Raw genomic sequence first — 27,094 nt, 5'->3', positions numbered from 1 at the left:
TCCTCCTCCACAGTTTGGAGGTAGAGTCAAAGGAGGAGGGATAGCTCAGTGGTTTGAGCATTGGCTTGCTAAACCCAGGGTTATGAGTTCAATCCTTGAGGGGGCCACTTAGGGATCTGGGGCAAAAATCAGTACTTGGTCCTGCTAGTGAAGGCAAGGGGCTGGACTTGATGACCCTTTGGGGTCCCTTCCAGTTCTATGAGATAGGTGTATATCTCCATAATTTAATTTGATTCAGCTCTGTTCTTCCTGGCCTAGGAGAGGTTAGCAGGCCACCCTCTTCCTTCTAGTGTCTCCCCATAACGAGGGAAAAAGCAGGTTATAGGCTGCACTCCTTCCCAGAACTTAGCCATCCCTTCTGCCCTCCTTCCTAGAACTCAGGACAAGAGGAGAGATCTGCCCCACCCTACACTACAAGGGTCCAGATCCTGGGTCCTAAAGAGACCAGAAACCTGGGGATTTTCCAGACACCAATTGTTCATCTGGAACTATTTCATCTCCCTCAGCAGCTACCCGTGTGTTCCCCAGGTCTCTGTCTGCGGCAGAACTCCTAGAATGGGGTAGTCTAGCCCCAGAGCTTCCCCCCCACTGGCTTTCATGGGCCAATTGACCCGGTTTCAATGCTTCCTCTTGTTTAAATGAACTCTGGTTCAAGATTAAAGAAGGGAAAGGCGTGAGCAGGCACTGCAGCACGGGGACGCTTTCATTCGAAAGGAAGCGGATTTATGTCTTGTTATTGATATTTGAGATCAGCTTCTTTTTGCTCTACTGCTCATCCGTTGATACTAAACAGCTGGCATTCAGCCCCGAATTCTGTTGCCTTCTGGCCATATCATATTGCAATCTCATATCACATTTGCTAGCCTCCCTGGCTGTAGCAGTGCCAGCGCTCAAAGCCCAGGCCATGCCATCAGCTGCGCAAAACTTGGTCAGGAGATTGGTTTGTGTGTCCCCGACTGGGAACAAATCATATGGAGAGAATGCCATTTTTTTCCAGGAACAACATAAAAATAAGGCCAGTAAGTGTTCAGAATGGGTGAGCTCAAGAATAAGATTGAAATTAAAACCATCTGTGGGCACTGCCAATTGTCCCCTAGGATCCAGAGAATGGTATATAAACAATTTTTTAATTTTTTTTTACTAAGTAGATCATCCCAGTGCTAGGTTTTATAGACATGTAATTGATCACATCTGACAGGTCTTCATTTTGAGGAATTCTTAACAACAGAACTAGTTCTGCAAATCCTAGATCTGTTCTAGACGCACCCAGAGCTTAATTCTTGAGATACTTAGAAATTTTAAGATTTTATAGGAGTCATCTTCTTCCCAGGCAGCAGCCATGTGCTACTACAGGATAAGGGAATAATGATTCATGTATCTGAAAGACTGGCTACAGATCTCGAAAAGGAGAAAATGCATTGCTCCTTAATATTGATTTTCTAGTCATGTCTGTCCAAGATCAGCAACTAATTATACAAATTAAACGGTGAATGTGCACTTAAGAAGTGAAGCTCAGAATTGGGTAAGGGGCATTGTCAGACACACTTTGTAAACTCCAGCGGATGGAGCGATTAAAATTACTTGGTGTCCGACCCAGCAAACTCAGCCGTGCGCCTGGAAGAGACAGGGCTCAGCTGGATCTACATCATCCCCACTAATAAGGACTCTGTGATCAGAACTGAGCTGATCATTTTGCTAATTGTGCACAGATGGAACTAGAATCCAGCTCACTCTCTCATAGCTGTACCGGTTTTGCAGCGCTCACTGAAATCATAACTAGAGATTTGGTCAGTACAGAGAGCAGGTTAGGACTCGAAGACCTACTGCAAGCGCATAATATTGCATGGGTGAGGAACCATATTTACACAATCACTATTCTGACGTTAACCCCAAGCAGGATTTTGGCATCTGGATATTTAATTACGGATCTTTGGCTATCTGGAAATAGTATTCTAACTCCCTGGGTCGTATCCATTCACTCCAGTGGGAGTTTTGAGTAAGTAAAGACTGCAGGAATCGGCCCCCTGGAAATAATTCATTTGTGAAACCAGAGCATGCTGTAAACTGTAACTGTGTGTCATGAGGACACCTTGCTAGAGTCTGGTTCCCTGTTTGCAACATTTAAGCCTAATTATTTCTGCTTCCAAATTATTTAACAGCGTGTGACTTAAAATCGTCCTTTACGGCCATGCCGTACTTAGGGACGAAGATTTAGTAGCAAAGCTTTGCTCCAGAGTTCTCCTGATCAGGCTTTTCCTTGTTGAAGGTCTCTTTGCATCTACACAGTCATAATTAAGGCTTTACAGACAAGCTATGCTTTCTGATGTACTCTTTGGTTTCCCTGGAGTGGGCTTGAGGTAATGCTTGGTTTACCTGATGTTTGTGGTGTGTACATTAATTCACTGTACCACTGCTATCTGGTGAGTAAGACTATGGGCCACATTTTTTAAATAGCCTCCAGTTTTGCACCCACAATCAATTGTGGGTACAATTTTGTGGGCATAAATAATAGCAACAAGACATCTAACTTTCTAATTGCCTCCACAGCTCGGGTAGACAGACATCTATTTGCCACAATTTGTGCCCACAGTTATTTTGTCTGCAACTGGTAGGTGCAAAATTGGAGGCCGGATTGAGTCCCCTTGTAAATTTTGATTCTAAACTGTTTATCTAGCATCTCAGGTGTACTTGTCAGACTGTACGTTTTCCTATCTCATCCTCCTACTCTGGAAGGAAGCCGGTCTACAGGAACAGCATTCTGGGATATCAGTGATCCAGCCCTCAGCCATCCATTGTGGATGGCACCAAATCTCTTACCACCTTCAAGTGGGACTTTTTGCCACATGAATCAAAGTGAGCTTGATTCTCCTCTCACACAGGTGTAAACGGGTAGTAACGCCACTGAAGTAAAGGGAGATGCACCAGTGTAAACCAGTGAGAGAGCTTAGAATCAGACCCAATATTATTATGCCTTAAAATGCGTTGAAAAAAACAATTATAACTTCTCAATTTTATTGTTGAGCTCTGATGCCTTCATCCCCTACCTTATCCCAGTTATGCCACAAATATGGCTCAGCTATTTTGCAGACAGAACCGGTGAGATGTTGGACTCTGTATACGTCAGTGATGAAAGCTGGCTGTGCTCAGTGGCTGTTCCACTAATAACTAAAGCAGGAACAAAGTAGTGATGTGCAATTTGTTTGCATTCATTTACATGCTGTTCTGAACTAAGGTGGTACAATCCCAGTCTGATTCCGTTGCATAGAGCAATATCTTGAGCTGTGTTTCTTGGCAACGTTGCTGATTGGCGTAAATCTAGGCCCTAGCAGACGTGTGTCAACACCATGAAAAGCAAAACACAACCCTGTCTCTCTTGTGAGGCACTTCAGGTTCCTCCCTTTCCTCCGAGAGTGTTGCAAGGTTTAATGATTAATATTTGTGCAAGGCTTGAAGATCCTTCGAATAAAGGTGCTATGTAAATCCAAACTAGTATTAAGTAGATCATCAGCAATGGCAGTTTTTGCAGAGAAATGGAGGACTGGATGGGCATGGAGACTGAATTCACGCCTCTTGTTGCTTTCAGTGGATTTACTCAGGTACCGCAGCGTGAGATCAGAATCGGGTCCTCTCTGTTTATTCTCTGCATTGTTAAGCTGTGATTTTTTTATTATTATTAAGTTATATGGTGAAATGTTGGAATCTAAAGCCACTGTCTTAATTAACACACATTAAATAGGCATTGTCGCACTTGCTTTTTTGTGGCTCACCTTAGGGGCGTTCATTTTAAATCCTTCTTGAAGCTGCTTCTCAGGGGGGAAACACACATTGACCAGGAAGGGATTATTACAGTACGTGCCTCTGTAGTTCTGTTCCCCTTATTCATGTAGAAATTGGCATCACAGAAATTCTACATATAGGGGTTTAGGCTCATGTGCCATAAAGGCACCTGAACAAGTGAAAAACCTTAATTCCTTTCTCATTCCTCGCCAGGAAAACGCCACCCCTATGTTTGCATATTTCCAGTGTCTGCAGCATAGATTTTTGAGGGGAAGAACTTGCTTCTCCAAAAGCGCAAAAGGTGGATAGTGAAAGTCAGCTCTGCACATCAGTTGCACCACAATAAGAGCAGAGACCTTAGTGACAGGAGTCCTTGATTTGTGTCACCCTCCACTTGAACCACGTCAAATATGGTCCTAATTACTGGACTTCGCCCAGGGGTTTGTGAATTTCTCACATCCCTTTTGAGTAATGACTCAACTACTGTACATCAAGCTGGGACCCAAGGGAGTTTCATTTCTAGTCAGGGGTGAAAGTAACTTAAGGGACTGGTACGCAGGGCTGGGGTCCTGAACAGGCGGGGGAAGGGATCCTTCAGACAGAAGAGGTTGGGCCTCAGGCAGAAGGGGGGGGCCTTTAAATCGCTGCCGCTACCCCAGGGCTCCGGGCCCTTTAAATCACTGCCGGAGCCCCATGGTAGCTGCAGCTGCGGCTGGGAGCCCTGGAGCTCTGGCGGTGATTTCAAGGGCCCGGGGCTCCGGCCAGTGCCGGGAGCCCAGGGCTCTTTTAAATTGCCCGTCTGGGGAAGCTGCCCTCTGCCGATACGGTTGGCTATGTACTGGTTCTTGCCGTACTGGACCAGACCGGCTTACTTTCACCTCTGCTGCTAGTGCAAGGGGAGGATCAGCTTTTGGGGCACTTGCTGAAGTGCAAGGGCTAAATTCATGGTGATTCTATCACTTAAAGTCCTGCCGCATCTCCATCTCTATAACCATGGGGGGAGGAAGAAGAACCTTCCCCCGCCCCCCAAATAAAACCAGGTTGTGTGAGTTGAAGTGTTAATTCAAGAAAGCCATGACAATAGAAATGAAAAGCCATTAAAGCATTTGATGCAGTCATTCCCCCACATCTACTACTACCTTTCCCTCCCTCTGTTTAAAATATAGCTTCTACATAGATTCTCGTGGTTTACAGAATACATCTGGCAAGATCCTCTCCAGCGTCACACACACACACACACACACACACCTCGCAACATGGGACTTTACAACCATGCAGTTTTACAACGACTCAAGGAGTTTCTTTAGCCAGCACTGTTGCTCAGCAAACGAAATCAAACGTCCCAGGCTGTACATCTGCCATTCAACCCTCACACATGCACCCTGCAAAGCTCTCCAAGCTAATCAAAGCTGCCTCATACATAGCCCTCACCCGTTTTGCGTGTACCAGTTTTTGTGCCTATCCCCCTGTCCACACACACTCACTCAAATTCATATTTGGACCCACAGATGAGTCCACTGGGTGGGTCCAAGTGAGCTCTGTTTAGCACTGGAGCCAGGAGATGGGGAGCAGAGGCTTTCTGACACCTTCCTGCCTCCCAATACTGGGAGTCTCCAAGGGCTGGTTCAGTCCCTACCACATAGCACAACAGCCTCAGCACTGCTCTGATCCCCAGCAGATCCAAGTGGCCTTTCTGGCAACTTAGGGTCCCCAAGCTCTAGCTATGGCCTGACGGGCGGCTTGCCTCAACGTGCAGGTGGTAAAGTAGAGTCAGCATATCCAGCGGTACATCTCCTGAGGAGTCCCGCAACGGGATGGCCAAGCTGACTGGGTGGCCCCGTGGCTCTGCCAGAGCAGTACGACAGCAGCGTAGCAGGCCCAGGGTTTGGCTCTGTCTATGAAGTTCCTTGGCTTGCATGCATGAATATAAAATTCTGGCTATGCAGAGTGGTAAGTGCATGAGGCTCCATTGGAAAGTCATCTGTTCAGGGTTGCAAAAACATCAGGGAGGTCTCAGTCCTCAAGCCCACCCCCTCCTCTACCCACTCCAGGGTGAGCTCAGTCCTCAATCCCACCCCTCCCTACCCAGTCCCGGGTGAGAGCAAAGTCCATCCTTTCTCCAAGAGTCACACTTATTGCCATTAAAGAACACAGAAACGGCACACATGCTTGGCGATGAGCCATCCATCCTCAGTGCGACCTATTACCCAAAGCGTCATACTGTCCCCAGCGACATCGTTAGCAGCATTTCACTGTCTGGATGGTGGCACCATTTCTTACATTAGTGGCTGTGTTGATTGGTTTGGAGGTTGTTTTTTTCTCTCCTTTTCTTCTTAACGCCAGACCTTTATGCGGATACATTTGTTTTTGTCTTATTCCCTTGGTGCTGTGGCAGGTCCAGACACCACCTGCCATTTGCAGTAACATCCCTTGGCTCCTGCAGTATGTTTACATAGTCTCGCAAATGGCAATTCCGGATGGGTGTTTTTGTTACTCTTCCTCTTAGTTATTGCAGTAGAGCGCAACGTGGCCCATGGCCCCTCACAGTCCCCAGCCACTGCTTCACCTCAGCAGCTCCCACTGATTATGGTCTGTTTTAGCAACTAGACTAATGAATGAGGGAATACAAATTGAGTAAGCAGTGACGGTTCTATTAAATTATTACTATGGCCTAAACAAAGAAGACCGGCATATGCTTGGATTTAGACCCGTTGTTTAGCATAAGATCTATAGACCTGATCATCTTCCAACACTGGAGAAAACCAGGAGTAGCTCCATTAAAGCAAATAAAGCTACACTGGTTTAAAGCTAGTGAGAGAAAAATCTATGGCATAGATCTGGATGGTTTCATATTAACGAGTATAAAGTCATATTTTCTGGTTTGAGTTGGAATAGGTAGTGGTGTTTTAATACCTTTTACATGTGAATAGAGAATAGAGAACGCCTGTGCATTCAGTGCCATACAAATGGTTTCTAGTGCACAGAACTGATACATTGACATAAGTTTCAGAGTGGTAGCCTTGTTAGTCTGTATCAGCAAAAAGAACGAGGAGTCCTTGTGGCACCTAAGAGACTAAAATTTATTTGGGGATAAGCTTTCGTGGGCTACAGCCCACTTCATCAGATAAGTGGGTTTTAGCCCATGAAAGCTTAAGCCCAAATAAATTTGTTAGTCTCTAAGGTGCCACAAGGACTCCTCGTTCTTATTGTCATAAGTATAATTTCTATGCAGTCTTGGGTCAAGAGAAATTTGTGACCTAACTCAGGTTATAAGCCCTTCTTAGAGTGTGCAGATGGCAGAGCTCCTTATGGTAAACTTGTATATTGAGCAGGTGATTCCAATGGGTTGTAAGTGCCAAGCCTGCCCAGAGGATTCAGGGGGCCTGGGGTCTTCGGCGGCGGGAGTCCTTCCACTCCGGGTCTTCAGGGTGAGTGAAGGACCCGCCGCCGAAGACCCGGAGCGAAAGAAGCTCCGGGTCTTCGGCGGTGGTTCCTTCACTCGCTCTGGGTGTGTTCGGAGGCACTGAAGGACCTGCCGCCGAAGACCCACCAAAAACTTTCATGGGGGCCCCTGCGGGGCCTGGGGCAAATTGCCTTACTTGCCACCCCCACCGGCCCTGGTAAGTGCTATATTATAGATGTGTTTGTGGCTGTCTACAGGCCTGCTCCAATTCCCATTGGAATCAAGGGAAACATTTCCATAGACCTCAGTGTGAGGTGGATTGGGACCTGAAACCTCATCTAGGCTCCCAATGGCTGCTACTGTCATACAATTGGAATATGAAGCCGTTCAAGTTTCACTCCAGGTTCAAATGCGTACAATTAAATGGGAGGCAGACAACTGCAGTAAACCGGGTCCCGGTGTGAGGTCTCATCATGAAGCCAGTGAGAAGAAAACTAGAATGTCACTCTCAAAAGCCTGAAGCACTGCTAATGGGAAACACTGGTCTAGTAAAAGAAATGCCAAGTAAATTAGGCCAATCAAGTTATTGAATCAGTTTTTAAACAACTTTGTTCTAACGCTTCAATACAAATGACATTTGTCTCAGGTCTTTATCATTTCTTTTTATGCAGGATCATTCATGAAGATGGTTTCTCCGGAGAAGACGTGAAGCAGTACAAGCCTGTGGTCTATAGCAACACTATTCAGTCTCTGGCAGCTATCGTCCGTGCCATGGATACCTTGGGCATTGAATACGGTGATAAGGAGCGAAGGGTAGGTCAATATCCAATTGAAATGATGGACTGAATGATTTGCAAAGAGCTGATTTGGAGGAAAAACTAGAGATTACATAGCACGAGAAGAGGCATATTTGCACAACCCAAACCCATCTAGTGAAAGATTTTCAGACATTTAGTTACGCAATTGCATGACTAATTTAATCAGTTTGTGCAAATTGCATGTGCAAGTGGCTAACTAAATAGATATGCACGTGCAATTACTAATATGCACGTGCAATTGTGGTAATTATGGGCACAACTGCCTCTCTAAACAGTATGAAAATGGGGCCATAGGTGCTTCCATATTACAAAACCCAGCTGTCTCTGGACACGGCAGTGCATGGTCTCTTTTATAGGTCACAAATAGGTTCCTATTCTCCTACAAAGGTCCAAAATACAGATATGAGCAAACAAAGTTGTGATAACAGTACAGTAGATATTTTCTACCCATTGGAAAGTTGCTTGAGGCAAAAAAATCAAACATTTCACAGAGAAAGTTCTGCTAATGTTCAGGTGTCTTCCTTGGGCCTTGTCTATGTGGGAAAGTTTTTTTCAGAATAATTTTAGTTTTTTCAGAGTAAATGGCCTTGTGTCTGCAAAAAAAAATTCTTTTTTTAATTATCTGGTTTCTTATTCTGCATTAACAATCTACTTTGGAAGTGAAATAACTTCTGGAATGAGGGTTTTCCCCCCAGAATAAGGTGTGTGTGGAGGCATGCAGCAACTGTAGTATTTCAGATTAACTACTCCACTTCTGGCAGTCTTACCGCTGCTATCCATTTGCTTAGCTTCTCACTTGGATTGGCATGTCTGTTTACCTATGTGCCCTCTACTGCTCTGGGGTCATTTGGACCCGATATCACTTTGCCCACAGCAAGGAGGTGTCAGTGTTGCTGGTTTTTCCATAAGGAAACTAAATCCTGGTGATATTTTCTACCATGACTTACAGCATAGGGACTATATACCATTGGAGATCTTGTGAGCAGTTTGAGAACCAGCATGAAGGCTTTGAACGGAATACTTTAATCTGTTGATTAGTCAGTGACTCAGCTCTAACCAATGCACATAGCTTGTCTTTGCTAAAATCTATGCACGGGGGGGTGGGGAAATCATTCTCCATGTCTGATAGTCTGTGACAGATGGCTTTAAATATAAAATTTAATTTTTTTATGCACGAAATCCTAATTCTCTGAGGTTAAACCCATTCCACTTAGGCTCTGGCTTTACCAACTAATGGAGGATCTCAGTAATCAGGACTATGACTAATGAAAAATTGCTGCCTGAAACCTTTGTATAGCATTAAAGGTTATGTCAGTTCCTGTTCCTGCAGAGAAGGTGCCAACTGTTCCCGTGGAGAATTCCTGTTACACCAAGGGGACTTGAGGACCACCCCTCATGTTCTCCCTGCCTCACGGAAACAGTGTCGTGGTGACCAGAAGCTGAGGTTTGCTTGGATTGTTGCTAACTCCGCTCCCCTTGCTATTCTGGGCCAAATTTTTAAAGACTGCCTCTAAACTGCAGAGACTCAGTCTCCCACACACAAAATCACAGTTTGAACACACAATCTGAATGGTGGGTGTACAGAAATGCAGAGGCAGGGGTGAAGCCGTGGGCTTGGGATTCTTTGTTTTCAGTGCATGCCCCACTTTTCATTGAGCTAATAGCCAAATCTTGGCAGCCCTTACTTAGCCAAAACCCCCTTTGGACTTCTAAGGATCAGGTCCTATAGATATAGGGTTTGAACAATGCCCCTCCCACCTTAAGGTAACTGGAAAGGCTCCCGTTGACGTCTCTGGGAATTAGATCAGGTCCATAAATAATAAAATATTCTTTGAACATGAGGACACCCTGCAATGTACCAGTGACACCCCTGTAATTTTGTACATATCTTCATTATACACAAGTGAATGAACAGACATTTTTTAAAACAATGCCTCTGACACGCAGCGTGTGTATGTCCCATCACGGGATTTTGGAAATAAGCAACAGGCATGTGAGTTTAGAACCTGCAAAGCAATGGGTTACTGCAAAGCGTGATCTGGCATAATACCAACTCTTGGATCCAGCTTCGAGAAAATCTTGTTTTTAAGCCAATTAGACTCATAAACTTTAAGACCAGAAGGGACCATCATGATCATCTAATCTCATCTCCTGCACATCGCAGGCCACAGAACCTCACCCAGCCACTCCCATAATAGACCCATAACCTCTGGCTGAGTTACTGAAGTCCACACATCATGATTTAAAGACTTTAAGTTACAGAGAATCCACTATTTATTCTAGTTCATACTGGCAAGTTACCTCTGCCCCATGCTCCAGAGGAAGGTGAAAATTAGCCCATATTAGAAATAGGTATTACAAATCAATGCTTGTTCCACTTCCTGCACTATCTATAGGATCTTACACTAAGTGGTGAAACTTTTGGCCCATGATTTTTATCTTGACAATGTCACTTTCAGAGATACATGCAAAAGATTTAAGTGTATCAGACTTCTTTCCCCCTTCAATTATTTTCATCATAATCATAAAAAGAACGCACTCAGCATCAGAAGTGTATAGAATTAGAATAATGCAGTTAATAAAAAAATTGGGGGGTGGTTTCTAGTCAAATGGAAGAATCCCAAGGATAGGTTCTCAGGAGTCCGCTATTGGTGAAGAGCAGAAAAAGGGTGACGTCATTTCATGTGAAGAAGCTACCGATGTCCCATAGGCCTTCAGGTATTTCTACTTCCTTTCTGGATGTTGTGATCTTGGAGGGAATTCTGAGAATTGCTCCATACTAGCTCCAGGAGAGAGGTCTCAAGTTTATTTTGAAGTCTGTTGCAGAGAGAAAGGCGATCTGCCGTTGGCTGGGCACCTGCCAAAGGCTTTTAGCCTAGAGGATATTGATAGGCTTTCTAAGATCAAATAATCAGGCTGGAGTCCATTCTCGCTGATCTGGTTCACTCGGGGTAGCTGGATTGACTTCCCTCGAGTTACACCTGTGTAAATCAGGAGTAAGTGAGATCAGAATAAGGGCCTTGTGGTCAGACAGCAGCTTATCTGTTTATTAATAAAAAGCACAAGATCAAGGAGAAACGTGGTCTGGGATATTTCATAACAGATCCTTACATTTTCTGTTAGCTGATTTTCATAATATTTCTTCATTCTCCCTGATCTGGCTATTGTAGAAACCAGTTCTCCTGCCCTTTCCTTACCATTTGTTCCTTTCTCTTAGCTACTCCTTGCAAAAATTATTGGTATAATAATTTATTTTGATCTTGCAAGAAAGAAATATTATACAGTTTGTTTTCCTGCATTTATTAGTGCACGGGTGCTGCAGACAGAGGGTTTGGTGCCATTAAACAGGCAATTTTACCTACACAATTCATCCCTTTAAAGCAATGCTTTTCCATTTTAAATCATTCCATAACAGGGCAGGTTAAAATGCGGTTCTTTTAGGGTGATATTCACTACTACGTGCAAGACCTATGCCGTCCAGTTAGGTCACAAGAAGCAGTGGATATGTCTTGTGGTGGCCCTCTGCACCAGCGTGAATTTCACCTGGGGTTCTTTAGAGATGGAAACTTGACATTTACAAATTTTCAGCCCCAAAGAACTTATTTCATTTATAAAGTGTGACTGAGATGAATGATCTTGGGTTTTGTTGTTGATGTAAGACTCATGGGTGGTTTCAGAGATACAAGATCACTTGTTCATATTCACCCCTGCCATTTCCATTAGGCTAAATATTAAGCCTCAAAGAAGAATCATAACTGAATCCCTTAGCTTTTGTCAGTCAAGGTCAGAAGATGAATATAGTAAGTGCTATACCAGACCAGAGATCCATTTATTAGCAGCCTGTCTCTGAAAAGATTAATGCCAGATGCTTCAGTAGAAAGGGTACCAACAGCATAAGGTACTCTAATTATGTACAATACCTTGCTAGGGAAATTTCATCCTGACCCCAACTGGTGATCAATGTTTGCCCTGAAGCAAGAGGATGAAGGGCTCTTGTGATGTTATTTTAATTATCTTAGCTGCAGATGCTGTTCTTACTTATATGCATCAAATTTATTTTTAAAGTTACTAGAGGCCAAACAGAAGAGTCCATTGGCAGGAAGAATTTTCTTTTATAGATTCTCCAGAGTCACCTCATCAGTAGTTCATTATTACTACTAGTAGTAGTTGGAAGTGCATGCTGTCAGAGTTACGTGTGAAAAAAAGCCAAAAATGGCAGAGAACTTAAAAATTGGACATAAATGACTGTGAATTCCAGTGATGATTGAACCTGGTGAATGGTGGCAGCTGGGACAAATAATCCACCATCTATGCACTCTCCCTCATACAACCAATGAGATTGTTACATGCAAATTAGCTGTAGAGTAAGGCTGGTGATTGGTTGAGTTACACTGGTCTAGGACTGTTGACACGGCGTAGATACAGCCTTTACTTTAGCTGGAAGCCCAAGCTGTTGCACAGGTGTAATCTGTAAAGTCAAAATGGCTGAGAACTTAAAAATTGGACCAGACCAGACCATGAAACCTGGTGATATTCTAAACAAAAAGAGCTCTCCACATGCCTGCAGCTGTTTCCATCACTTCACACTGACTCAGACGTTCTAGGCTTCAGAGTGACAATCCTAGAATCTTACTATATAGATTGGGGATATTGATGGCCAGATTCTGCCCCTGGTCACGTGTGTGAGACAGTTGATTTCAGAGAGTGTGCATGAGTGTAACTGAGGGCTAAATTTCTGCTCAAATACCCGTACTTGGCCCAGAAGGAACATGTGTGTATTTCTCGTCATTACCTTTCTAACTGGATTCATTGCAGGAAAGCTAAGTAAAGTTCAGGCCATAAAATGTAGGCCTACACGTTAGACAGCCCTTCAAAGTGCCAGCGTCTCTGAAAAACGCTCCTTCTCTTTAACTCATCCTTTTAATCTCACTGATCAGTGAAGTCATGTAGGGGAACCTGAAGTCTAAAGTTAGTAATTTAAAGAAAAAACAAATCAATGCAAGTGTTTGGATCGACCATAATTATGGGCAGATGGTTGGTTTTCAGCTCTTGCTTTGGGAGAGAGACAAGTGGGTGAAGTCTAAGGTTAAAAATCTGAGCTATGGGTCATGAAAAATACCTTGCAGTACAGGTCAGTGCTGCCCTCAGAATACGTTTGAAGTATGCTTCCACTCAGTAGAAACTCTACACTTGTAACCATGTTGAGAGAATCTGGATGAGTTTATAAATTTTAGTGACCCAAACTCACAGGCATGCATAGCCATACATGCACTCTCACAAGGTTGAGGTAATTCTTTCTGTGTTTTGATTTCCTCTTCTTTATTGGTATTTTCACAAAAAAGAAGTGCAGGCTAAAATAGGTTTGTATTGGCACAATGGACTGTAAATCGCCATCAGAGTTCTCATAGGATGGTGTATAAAATGCATATTTACATAGTCTAAGCCTATAAGTGTGCACTGTGAGCTAAGTGACTTCTTTACAATGCAGGTTATTGACCAAATATCTGGAGATGCTACAGTCTAATCTGTCCATACATATTTAAACATTCTTTAAATGCATGGTATTGCCCAATTAGCCTTTGGCTTATCTGACTCCTTAAGAGGCTGTTGTTTAAGCAAGTGTTTTTAATGCCCATGAAATGAAGCGGTCTGTGTATTGAAATTCCCTCAAAGGTCATTACTGTACATGTAGTCAAGTATCAGGGGGTAGCCGTGTTAGTCTGTATCTACAAAAACAACAAGGAGTCTGGTGGCACCTTAAAGACTAACAGATTTATTTGGGCATAAGCTTTCGTGGGTAAAAACCTCGCTTCTTCAGCTGCATCTGAAGAAGCGAGGTTTTTACCCACGAAAGCTTATGCCCAAATAAATCTGTTAGTCTTTAAGGTGCCACCAGACTCCTTGTTGTTACTGTACATGTAGAACAGCCAGTTTTAAAAGTTGAAAGCCCACATTCTCTCTCTCTCTCTCTCTCTCTCTCTCTCATATATACACACACACACACCTACCTATTATGTTATGGCAGCATAGCTATGATGACTAAGAGTATGACCAAAAAAAAAAAATCATACTCCCAAACTGACACTGCTATGCCAACAAACCCCTCAGTGTAGAGACATCTATACAAACTGAAGAGTGCTTCCATCAGCTTAGCTAACATTGTTTGGGGGAGGTGGCAGAGCTATGCTGGGAGAAGAACGCCTTCTGTTGGCATATGCTGCATCTACACTAGGAGGCTATGCTGGCATAGATATACCAGCCTAGGGTCTGTGACATAGGGCTGTTCTCCAGTTACTGGGGGCTCAATGCCTGGCGATTGATCCACCGGGGGTCGATTTAGCCGGTCTAGTGAAGACCGGCTAAATCGACCGCTGATCACTCTCCCGTCAACTTCGGTACTTCACTGGAATGAGAAGCATAAGGTAAGTCATTGGGAGAGTTTCTCCCGTCAACCCAGCACGGTGTAGATACAGCAATAAGTCAACCTAAGGTAGGTCAATTCCAGCTACATTATTCACGAGGCTGGAGTTGCGTAAAACTTAGGTCAACTTAGCCCCGTAGTGTAGACCTGCCCATAGACATGGGCTATATCACAAGTGACAGGACCATAACACATATGATCACTTGGCAGCTTTTCACTATTTATGTTGCAGTCATTTGAGTTAAGCAAGTACGGGGGGAAAAAAAAGAGCATCTCATATGTGATTCTGAAAGGAATAAAGAATTGCTCCTGGTCTTGCATCTTCCATACCAAGTTCCAGCCCCTCGTGAAAGAAAGAATGAGTTAGGAACCTCAGCATGGAAATCTTCTGGCTGGTAGATTCCCAGCAAAAGCATTAGCACCTGCCAATTACTAGCGGGATTATATTTTGTTAAATCTCTCCATCCTCAGAATTGTAGGAGCTGTATTAATATATAATATCCCACTCTGCCTCTGGAGGGGAATGATTTTCTAGGTCAGTCTGGTACCAGTCAGCTCTGAGCACTCCTTGGCACAGCCATCATAGCTTAGCAGATTTGTGAAAGAATTGTGGGTTTTATGATAAAAACATGAAATTTGATATGTAAAAACATGAGTCTTAGGGCATGACCCAATCAAGATTTTCAGATATGGGGCTATGGCCAAGTCATGCCACGTTGACTGTAGCAGCCATTTTAAATTCTGAATGCATTTTTTCTACTGATGTTTTTCGGATACCGATTGCTTATGGTATTAAACCATCCCAGTGGGGTTTTGTGTTTGTACATTTAGATTCCTATTGTCTTAGGAGTCCCAAAAACTAAAGCAATGAAGTGTAACGGGTTGAGGTTATACAAAAATAGTGAAAATTAACATGCTCGGTAGTATGTTGCCAGAGAGTAGTTACTAAAATATTGATTATACAGAAAAAATAAATAAGTTTACAAGCATCTGTTCATGAACAGAAAGTCACATTTCTCTAATAATGATAATTCAGATTGATCGATGCATAACAGGATATTGATGTGTCTCAAAAAGATGGAAAAGGCCACTTACATAAACATGCAGCCTAAAATGAATGAAGAAACAAGAAGGACATTCCCAGTCTTCAGTATATTGAAACATCTCATTCCCCACATTTTTCAAGGAGGAGAGCTGCAGTTTGGTCTTGGAGGTCTCCTTCACAGAAGGTCCGCTGAACAAAGGGACTTTATTTCACTTGATAAGCTCTGTTAATGGCTTGGTTTTATCTTGCAATCACTTTGTTACAAACATGCCATACTGCTTCTGACCAGTCTTCTCAGTGTCCGTAACAGAGACAATCACAGCAGGGCCTACAAATGTCTTTGGTGTCCAGTTTAACTAAGTCTACACTCTCTTCTGAGAAGGGGTTGCTCATGTCTTCTATGACCTGAACAGGTGCCTTGACATGCCATGCAAAAGAAGGCTGGACACCTTTTACCTGCTCATGGTGCTTTGTGTTAGACCCTTTTCTGGTGGTTCCTTTCTCTGCTGTGGCTTCAAATTCTCCTGTCAACCTGGCCACTTCTGGTCCCGCTGTCATCCTGTGCTGAGGGTCCTCTGGCCTGTGTGTTACTCCAGCAGCTCCACCATCCATTTTGATTGTAGCATCATTTTGCTCATGAGCTTGGTAAAGCTCAATGGCAGAGAAAATGTGCTACGTTGTGCAAACTGTAAAGTTCTCCTTTAGGGACTCTCTAGCTGTGTCTGGAAGCATTGTGTGAAGACTTTACCATATCATAGGCACCCAATGAACAGCTCCCATTGGCCAGGAACGGCAAACCGCAGCCACTGGGAGCTGGGAGCGGCTGTACCCGCGGATACTCGAGGTAAACAAAGTGTATCATGGCCCATCAGGGGCTTACCCTGAACAAGCCACGAACCAAGTTTGGGAACCACGGATCTAACGCAAAGAACCAGGGTGACAGCTTTCAATGTAGAGAGCAAAGCGTGCCTGTGGATTGACAACACATTGGGGTCAATACAAGGAGCTCCGGATGAAGTGTGATATGCCAGAAGTGGAACAATGGGTTTTCTAGTTTTTTTCTTGTCACACCATGACAATACCCATGAGTGCCTCATCTTCCCTGAGACCTTGCGTATACTGTCTGTATGCATTTTGGAGCAAGATATACAGAGTACTAGCAGTTGGGCACACCTAGTTCATGTGACATGAGATGCTTTCATGAAGGAATAAGCCATTCCTGGAGAGGCCACTTTGGCCTCAACAATGGCTTCCGTCCATCCACGGTCTTCCAGTCAATCTCCAATCAGCTTTAGACTTGCCATCTCCAGATGAAGACCACCCAGCATAAGGACAATTTTTTTCTCTCCATAACCAGCAGGTATCAGCTGTATCTGTTTGGTTATGGTGAAAAGGGGCAGACCCACAGTGGGTTTAGGTGGTGTACAGCATTCCTTATCACATCTGTGGCATGGTGAATCATTGCCAGAGACTTGGAATCATCTGGAAAGAGAGGAAGAAGCACAGTAAGGGCTGGGGCAAAATCTGGCACTGGCTGTTTGCCGTCATGGTAAGCTGGCCATGGAATGTCTTGATCTCCATTAAAGGTATTCAGATTTGCTGCTTGCCTTACTTGTTCAAGCCCTCTGCATTCTTCTTGCAGGGCTTAGGTAATCAGTTGGCAGTCAGTCTTGATTTCAACATTTGCAGCAGGGATGGTTTTCTTCAAGATCAATGGAGGGACAATTGTGTAAGACTCAGGAAGTGATGACAGTCTTCTTCACTGATGCTGCAGTCTCTCAGTCCTGGGTAGGAATTCCATGGACAACTCCCTCCACTTGAGTACTGGATCGTGAGAAAGTGGAAGGAGTCTGTTGCTATAGTAGAGATGGGCTTGTGGTCTCTGTTGTCTATGGACGCAGTAGCAAACAGATCATCACAAAGCTTTAGAGGACAGACTATATTCTCATGTTCAAAGTGTTGGCATGCACTGTTTGCCTTGCTGGTAGAGATGGCCAAAACTGTCATAGGAGATGGACAATCCAAGTTTCAAGAAGTTATCTACTAGCTCAGTTTTTCATGTCTGTGCATGAAGCCTCAAACCAGCACAGATTGGTAAAAGCATGTCTCAAGCTTTGTTGTAGTGCAAACTTCTTGTGCCTTCACGGCATTGGATGTTACTTTAGCATAACTGGTGCAGTACAACAGCAAGGGTAGCTGTATTAATGGACACTTGTTCTGACTGTATTTTATCACAGACATCAGTGGCAATAGTGATTCCGGCATCCTGGGTCCAATGATGCAGTATACTGTGTTTTCATTTGAAACACGTGCCTTCAAATAACTTTTGCTTTTTGGGACAGGTGACATGCTTCTTCGTCACAGTCTTCCTCACATGCTTTTTGGAGGACATGTCCAATATCCTGGTTAAAGCCAAAGACCACATCGGGTCCTTCTTTGTGTGCTTGAGGATCTGGAATGTGTCAAAGTATACAGGATTTTAGTTCAGTGCTGTGAATGCACCCAGCCAGTGTCACTTCCAGATAGTCTAGTGCAGCTGTATATAGCCTTGGGAGATCTGCTAGTTCAAAGACTGGAGCCACATCTTCAGTCTTGTCTCTTCAGTGTATGCCATCAGTTCAGCAAAGGCAATCCCATGCAACATCTTCTCCATGTTGGTTTGCTCAGTTTTCTTGTCCCTGACTTTGTTAGAGAGAGACACCAAACATCTTGCATGATACTTTGCCTCTTGGGCCACTAAGTTTTTTGCACTTAGTTTTGCAAGCAAGCTCTGGTCTTGCAGCTGAAGTGCACACTTGTGGACTCGACGATCAATGCTGACGGTAGAAGCTTCATGGAAGCCTTCTGACAGTAGGTTCATGTCACAAATAAAGCACGCTTCTTTTTCTGGGGGGGCCTTTATGTTGCTCAGTTAAATATGCATATTTCCTCTGCAATTCATCTGGGTTAATCCACAACTTTCTCAGTTTTTTTTCCCCTCAGCCCTTTTAAGTGAGATAACGTTAAAACTTGATATAGCAGGATTTGTGCCAACATCCATTGTTCTTGGTCAGAGTCTTTTCAATACCATCACTATCATCTAATCTACACAGGTCTATTTGTATGGGAAGTGCCTTCAGTTTATGAAAGTGTCTGACATTGTTTGATAGCCAGATCCAACATGCGCTCTTTTTGATTCTGCTGGATCAATCAACTGCACCTGTGTCTTCCTGACAAAACACACACTTGCCCCAGTCAGTGGAGGAATAGGATGTCTCCACTGCTGGATCTGGCTCTCGAATAAACATGTATCATTCTGATATGTTAGAAGCTCTAGTAACAGCCAATAGTAATCTGATATCTTTTGCTGCTGTGAACAGTTAATATTACCCATTCACCAAGCAGCTTTCACACCATCAAAGTAGCATCTGAAAGAAAAGAGAAATGTGATTCAATTCTGCCAAGACTACACTGACAATCCAAATTAGTACAAAATGTGTCCTTACGCCAAACCTCAAATTACAGACCTCAAAGTCGCAATACTCCCAACAAAAAAACTTCAAAAACAGACTCCAACGAGAAGCTGCAGAATTTGAATTAATTTGCAAACTGGATACCATTAAATTAGGCTTGAATAAAGACTGGGAGTGGATGGGTCATTACACAAAATAATGCTAATTTTTTCCCCTACTGTTATTCACACCTTCTTGTCAACTGTTGGAAATGGGCCACCCTGATTATCACTACAAAAGGTTTTTTTTCCTCCTGCTGATAATAGCCCGCCTTAATTGATTACTCTCGTTATAGTTGGTATGGCAACACCCATTTTTTCATGTTCTTTATATATATATATATATATCTTCCTACTGTATTTTCCACTGCATGCAGCCGATGAAGTGGGTTTTAGCCCACGAAAGCTTATGCTCAAATACATTTGTTAGTCTCTAAAATGCCACAAGGACCCCTCATTCTTTTTGCTGATACAGACTAATACGGCTGCTATTCTGAAACCTGACACCAAGTTAAATTTCTACAAAACGCTCACTTAGGCCTTCATACTTATAGTCACACCTGTCTGCTTAGGTGCAACTCGGACACTCCCTCATGAAATGACCTTTAAATTTAACGCTATAAGTAGAAAGAATTCTACCTTCGTTTAACTAATACACTTGGGAGCCACAAGCCAGGAATGTCACAAGAAAAGCAACTGACAATGGTGAAAGAATGTGTTAAATAATCCATTCACTCCCAGTTTTAACATAGACACCCATTAAAGCCCTGCACATGTGTTTATCTGGTGTGTAAATAATGGTGTCATGAACATGCTGAGGAGACAGAAAAGGTGCAAGAAAGGTCTAACAGCGCCTCACACACCCTATTTAGTTTGGTGCTGTGAGTATGCAGGACAGTTTTACTGGGTGGAAAATTTAAGCTTTAAGGGGTGAAATCGCATAAATCCAACATGTTTATTTAAAACTCAACTATACCAAGGCCCGGACAGCACTGTTATACCCTCCTACATGACGTGGAACGTTTTGGAAAGATGCTGCTTCGTGTTCCATAGCAGGGCTTTATAGAAACCATAAAAGAGACAATCCTTGAAATAATCCATTTTACATGGAACTTGTTGCTCGCTGGCTCAGGACATTTGGGGATTTTATTTAATTTCTGGCTGATGAGGGGTCATGCTATGTGTATCCAGTTGCTCTTTATTTTATTATTGAGGGCTTAGTATATTAAAAAGGCTTTCAGTAACTTGGGACAGAATCTAGATCTGATAGACAGTGAAGCTAGCCTGCAAGTCATGTGACTTTCAAGTTAACCACAGACAGCTATGACACTTTCTCTTGCCAGTATTTATTCAATAGAATGAGACCTGGACCTCAGCGAGACCTCCAGTTTTGCTGCGTGTAGTGGGGAATACAGACAGGACCTGCCACCCCTTTCTATGGTAGATTTATCATAAGAACATCAACCATTATAATCTGTTAGTCTCTAAGGTGCCACAAGTACTCCTGTTCTTCTCATTATATTCTGTTGTAGCTAAAAGGAATTTCCACCATGGTGAGTGTCATGGTGACACATTACCTAGGGCTGCTTCACAGGATATCCATCTGGCACTCAGCAATTTTAGGGACAGGTGCCCCATACTAAATTAAATAGGCTGATAAGTCTTTTTTATGTCCATGGCTAAGCCACACCTCCCTTTCTCACCTTCCCACCCCCTCCTCCTGGAAAACCTGATATGATGAGGTATGTTTCCGTAACCATCATTCACATTTTTGAGCAGCAGAGGGAAATCAAAAAATGCAGTGAGTTTCTCAGGGAAAAAGAAAAAGGCGCTTGTTATGTTCTCGGTCTGTCTTGTTGCTATGGGAGATGGTTGGCTCATTCAGGGACTCTGGCTGAGATGGCCAATGCATTTGGTTTAAACTCACAAAAAAAGGGAGTGAGGGAAGGAGAGCAATTGAGAGAGAACTGATGGTGAATACTGGAGAAGGGAAATACGTTCTGCGTGTACAGTGTACGCTCCAAATGCCCCATTACAAATGCAGCAAGAATCTCTGAAGTGGAAAGCTGCTTGATACACATTAGGTTAATGCTTTTTCTTCTTCTGTCCTCCCCCCATGCTGTCCCTCCCCCGGTCCCTGCAAAGTGCTGATACTGAGGGAAATCTCTCTCAGGAAAAAAGAACAACAAAACAGGGATCAGATCCATGCCTTGCCCAGCAAAAGAGCATTGAAAACTCCATTTGTGCAGTGTAAAAATGCTCCTGTAAAAAGAGAAGTCAGGACGCTAGGCATTGGAAACCACCTCCTCAGGACAGTTCTGTAAATCATGCAAGGAGGTCAGATTTCAATGGCCAATGAGAAGTGAGGGCCACAGGGTTGAAAGCCCTCAGCGGTGAGTGGCTTTAGGCCATGGGGTTATTCCAGCTCAGCTCAGGGGATCTTCATGGCAGTTGCTTTGTTGAGGACGCAGGTTCTCCTGGTCTTTGTTGCTCTGCACAGCTGCAGTCAGAGCTCATTCTCACAGGCTGCACTGACGTATTTCCTTGATATATTTCTTTATCCTTTCCCTCTACCCGGCACTATCCCGCTGTCACTCAAAAGCTGTCCAGATATGCTGCTGAATTTCCTTTGGATCTCAGCAGCCTCTTGCACAGACCAACCTAAAAAACCACAACTTTCTAAAATACAAGGTTGCTCCATTATTGATTCATCAGGCCGTCTTCTTCCCGAACACCTGTTCCCCAGAGCCCTTCTGAGTGTCCGCGTCATGAATTCTAAGAGGAATGCATTCAAAGCAGCCCCAAGAGCCTGTGCACTGATAGTCATTACCATCCTTAATGTGTTAAAAGAACTAAGTTGAGTCTAAAGTCAGTTTATTCACACCCTGGTCTGATGCGCTTGGCCCCATTCCCTATCAGGAGGGCCATATGAGAAAGCCTCAGTGACACGTTTGTAGAGGAAAGAAAGCATGAAAGTCCAGAGAGCTGGGGGGAACAGGTGGCTCGGTGAAGTCGGGGTTGGCTTTAGCAAACCAGGTTAATACGCAGCGATACCTCCCAGTACCAGAACAGGTCATCATTCACTGAATAAAGGGTAGGGAACTGTCCTTTTAGAGCTGAAGGGGCGGCTGTTCCCATAGATTATTGGGTGTGGAATTCAGGAAGCACAATAGAGCTAAAGAGAAATAGCCATTTCAGTCTCTATTCGAAAGGAGAGCAGCTGGGAAAGTCTCTGGGCCCAATCCTCAGCTAGTGTAAATTGGCATACTCACAGTGACTTGAGTGGAGCTACTGTTGATTCACACCTGCAGAGGACTGGCCCTCAGTTCAGTCCTGGCTGTTTAATGGTGAGGCGGGACATGAAGTGGTATAGTCTCCAACACAAGAGGAAAGAGGGCTCTGCCCAGCCCATGTAGACACATTTCACATCAATTAATATTTAAAACCAACTGGCTGGCACTAAGTGTGCTTAGAACTGTTGGCACCGAAAGAAATAATAAATGGAAAGTGTAGTGCAGACATGCTCTGGATTTGTTTAGGAGTAATAGCTCTGGAGTATATTATTTTATTGCCACGATTGAATACAATGGGTAAGGTTAGGACTTCATGAACTCTTTGCACGGCATCCCAACTGCACCCAAGATCAAAATGATGAACCTCAGCCTATGAAAGCTCTGCAAGCTTTGGGTTCACACGGCCTGATCCCCACACCTCCTCTGAGTAGGCAAGTTCCAGGCCCTGCAGAGGGAATGGGGAGTGACCACACAGCACTCCTCTGAAGATCAGGAGATCCACCAAGAGAGGACAAGCCTTTGTGGCCCTCAAGTCATCTCAGGGCAAGCACAGGACAAAACCTGGAGGAAAGAGAGGGACAGGTGAGTGGGTGTCCCGTGTGGGGGAGATGGATGGAATAGGGTGTTTCATGTTTATAGAACCCAAACCTCAACCGGAAAAAGGTAGCTCATAGTCAGTGCTCACAGAGCAAACTCTGCTGGGCTCAACTCCATAGCACATCCAGCAGCAATATCCAGGATATAGCACATTCCACGTGGGACTCAGTATTGGAATTGTTTCTGGGTCAGTGTTTAAAATCAGAGAACATTAGGATTAAATAGCTGTGCCATTAGCTAGCATGTGCATGGGAATACGTGAATTAATCACAGCAACGTACTGGGTAACAAGGGATGGAATAAGGCATTTATTGATGAAAGGCAACCCTCTGGACTAACCAATCAGATGGTGGCTTTGCTAAGGCAATACAAACTATTAAAAGTCAATTGTATGTTCATACTAAAATTAAAATGATAAATGGACCAGACTCAGTTACACGGGTGTAAAGCTGGAGTGATTCCAGTGTAGTCAAGAGAGTTACTCCAGTTTTCCACCAGTGTGAGAGAGAGCAAAATTTGGGCCATTATTTTTACATAAAGCCTTAACCTGTGCCCCTTGAACTCGTTAAAAAACTCATTGCACTGAGTAGTGCAGGATGGGACCATAATATCTGTGCATCAGTTGCATTGGCACCTCACTGGTGTACAGGCGTGCACAACAGATCAAAATCTACAGCCCCAAGAGTAGCACAGGAGCTTCCTAATGCAGCCCATTACTTCAGCAGGATTCTGCACGGGGGTAATGGTTCATGCTAGCAAATCCTATTGCAGGATTAGGACCTAAGTGAGTGAGAGTAGCAGGAACCCAGCACCGCTCAAAATCAGGCAGTAAGATTCCTAAGGATAAAACCCCACAAAATCAGCCACCAGGCCCTATGCCAGGGGATTTGGGCCTGGTGCAGTTCCCATTAAGTTAATGGAAAGGCTTCCCCTGATCCCGGTGGGAGCTGGAGCAGGCCTTAAGTGAGAAAACATGAGCCTCAATACAGCAAGTTAGGTGAAAATGAAGGAGGAAAATTGCAGCCATCACCCAGAGATTTTTCCTTAATAAAAGAGGGAAAGGGGGAAAGAATCATTTAAGACCAAATGACCTTCAGACAATAGACTTTCACATTCCCATAGGGCCTTTCCTCCCCAGGGATCCCAAAGTCCGTACTCAGCTGCACAGAGTAAGGACTGAGTAAAGACATCAGGATTTCACCCAGTGCAAGTAATCACTTCACCATCACAGAAATGCAGCCCACTCTGGAGTGGAGCATGATAGCTGTTTTACAGCATACAAGAATGCCATGTCCAACTGTAGGGGGGATTTAGGTAGGCAGAATGTAGTCACGCTCACCGGCATTTGGCCAGGATACTGGGTCTAATATCCCTTCTCCTGTATCAAATTCTCTTCAATGTATGCTAACCACAAGTGGTTTGGATGAGCTATCAATCCAAACACCCTGAAGATGGCACCTTCAGATGCACAGTGCTGCCTGGGGACATTTTATGGGACAATACAGACTCAGAGAGTAGGACATCACTTCACTCCTGCTGTGGTTTTAACTGCTGTTAAACTTTTCCGCTTGTTGGCTAATCTAGGCTATAGCCCTCACTATATCATTCAAAGTGAAACCTTATTCCATTGCTGAAGATTTTCCAAACATAGGCATCAAGTGTCTCACTGGCCCACCAAGCCTGAAAATCATCTAAGAGGATGCTCACCCCCATATTCTTCCAGATCAAGCATTCTCCGTCCATTAGGACAATCCCTAGAGGGAGCATGACTGACCTCTCTGTCCACTGCCTTGGGCAGGTGTGTGCCCCTCGATGCTTTTACCTTTCTCCTCCTCTTACTCTGCACAACACAGACCTGTGCAGCTGCTGTCATTCCTTCAAGCCTCTTCCCCTTAGCCTAGCTGCCATCTGCCAGATGGGGACAGCCTGGCATGCTCACCACAGCACTAAGATTGTTTCCTGCTGACTGACCACAGCAAGAGCAGATGCATTAGGCTGAATATTTCCGGCTCCCTATTTTGGGGGACGGATGAGGGGGTCATCATAGCACCTTAGTTTTTAGGTCAGCGACTTTATAAAAAAGGACTTGAGAAAACGACGGGTGAAATCTGAGCCTTGGAATCCCGAAGGGCTCACAAGCGCTGCAATCCATCTTTCAAACGCCAGGCTTGGAGTGGGAGTGCAAACTTCCCCCGACCTCGCCACTCCCCCGAGTCGTGAGATTTGGGGGTGTAAAAATGGGGTCTTTTGAGATTGTTATTTATTTGTTCACAGTAACAGTTAGAGTGGGTTAGGGGGTGTGCAGACAGAGAAGAAGGAACGGCCACTGGCCCAGGGAGCTCCCAAAGACAGGCAGACAAGCTGAGGTTAGCAGGAACAGTCACGCCAGCTAGATTCGCTATAAGCAGCTTGGCAGCAGTGAATCTTTGAGAGGGATTTAAATGTCGAGGACCTCAGGCAGCTCAGATCATGCAGCTTGGAAGAAGGCACGGGGGTGCTTATGTGGAAAAATGGCGCGCCAGGGGAGGAACACTGGGCGGAAGAGTGATAGGGCGGGGCAGAGTGTGATAGACAAGATGCCTGAATTTGAGGTGATAACAATGGTGGCTCCCATAGGCCTCTAAAATACCAATCGGGTTATTCTGTGTCAAAGTAGGTCGGTCCAGATGGATAGAGCTGGGATAGGGCTACGTTCTATAAGTAATACCGAGACTGAAGCGCAACCCTGCTGATTCAATCCATTCAACCCATTACCCTAAAATGGGACTTTTTGAAAGTGATGGTCTTAAAAATGATGGTTTATTATAGACCCTAGAGCCAGGCATAAGGGCCTGTGACCGTCCAGCCCTGTGCATTCTCTTTGCTCCTTACAACGAATCAATTACTCATTGCCACCCATAGAGAGTCGAGAATCAGAATTTAGCTGGCCATGTTACTGATGCTCTACAAGGCTGATGTATGAGTTCGCTTCTCTTCAGCTGCAGTATATTGGTTCTGCGTTGATGACAATGCTTAGATTTTGGTCAGTAAATCAAGAATAGAGAATGATTCTCACATAGGGAAAAGTTCTCTATAATAGGAGGTCCCACTTCTACACAGTCACTCTACTAATAAGCCCATGTTAATTTTACAGTGGAAACAAATTCTATCATCATGTCATAGCTGGCAGCATGGGCCACAACCGGAGAACAGATTTTGGCCCAACGAGAGAGCCAATCAAATAGACAGGCTAGAGACTGCCTTAGCACCAAGTAATCATTAGGCGCTCAAGTGGGGCTGAGTTAGTCTGTTTGTCTCCCTTCACAGGGATATTCAGGAAAGAAACTGACATGTAGCATCGGGCCAAAATTTGATCCTATAACTGTCATCGTATTGATTGCAAGTATCTATTTTTCCATAGTGCAGTAATAATAAAGGGGCAAACTTTGGATCCGAGTCTTTTAGGAAACGTGCCTATGCTTGTTCAGGGAAATAAATGTCTGATAGAAGAAATCCCCGGTGATTATTTGTGATGGAGAGAGAAAAACCATCAATGCTGGAGAATGGGAGGAAGAACCCAAGTGGAAACGTCCTATACAATTTCATAGGGTTGGATCCAATAGGATTCTATAAAAAGCTAATAAAGTTGTATAGTAATGACTCCACCAAGCTGTAGTACTGGGGAGAGATTAGGATACGTTCTATAGGAATTTTAAACCATCCTATAAAATTCTACAGCAGAGCCTACTCCTCTCTGAAATTCCATATTGTGATTTAAAAAAAAAAAAAACAGAAAAAAACCCTGTTAAATTCCATAAGGGAAGACAGGGCAATGTTGAATGAGATCAAAGAGAGGAGACAGAAATGTGCAATGTTGCTTTCTGGAAAATGCCATCTTCTTAAGCACTTGAAGTGCCAGCATGATCTCTCAGAAGTCTGTTCTACATTGTGGTGTCAACTGTGTTGTCATGGCAACATTTTAATCCTCACTTAAAGGTAAACATTTGATCTGCTTTTTCGATTGTCTGTGAACCTATAGATACGTACCGGGGTGGTGAATGTGCAGCAGGAAGGACTTGTGGAATGCCATGCAGAACTGGACTAGTTTTTCTGCAGGATCACCGCAACCCACACCTTCAAGTTCTGATAACAGTTCCTCCATTCCATTGAAGAGCTCTCCGAGTGATGCTTGGAGCACAGAGTTCAGCTCTTAAAATTAATCTCTAGGAATAAGCTGTGCTGATTCATATAAACATCACTTTATTGGGCCA

General features: G+C 44.0%; 1 protein-coding gene across 3 annotated transcripts in view; it reads left to right on the top strand.

Moving 5' to 3' along the window:
• GNAO1 (G protein subunit alpha o1) overlaps nt 1–27,094 on the top strand; it is a 311,049-nt gene that overhangs the window by 88,997 nt on the left and 194,958 nt on the right. For all 3 annotated transcript variants that reach the window (XM_042852322.2, XM_005306272.5, XM_005306273.5), the window contains exon 3: nt 7,852–7,993. In XM_042852322.2, the coding sequence (XP_042708256.1) occupies nt 7,852–7,993 (142 nt within the window). The remainder of the gene's footprint in view (nt 1–7,851; nt 7,994–27,094) is intronic.

The sequence above is a fragment of the Chrysemys picta genome, chromosome 14 (genome assembly GCF_011386835.1).
Source record: "Chrysemys picta bellii isolate R12L10 chromosome 14, ASM1138683v2, whole genome shotgun sequence".
Classification (NCBI taxonomy): domain Eukaryota; kingdom Metazoa; phylum Chordata; order Testudines; family Emydidae; genus Chrysemys; species Chrysemys picta.
Note: the sequence above shows the minus strand (reverse complement) of the source record. Positions and strands in the feature narration are given on the sequence as shown.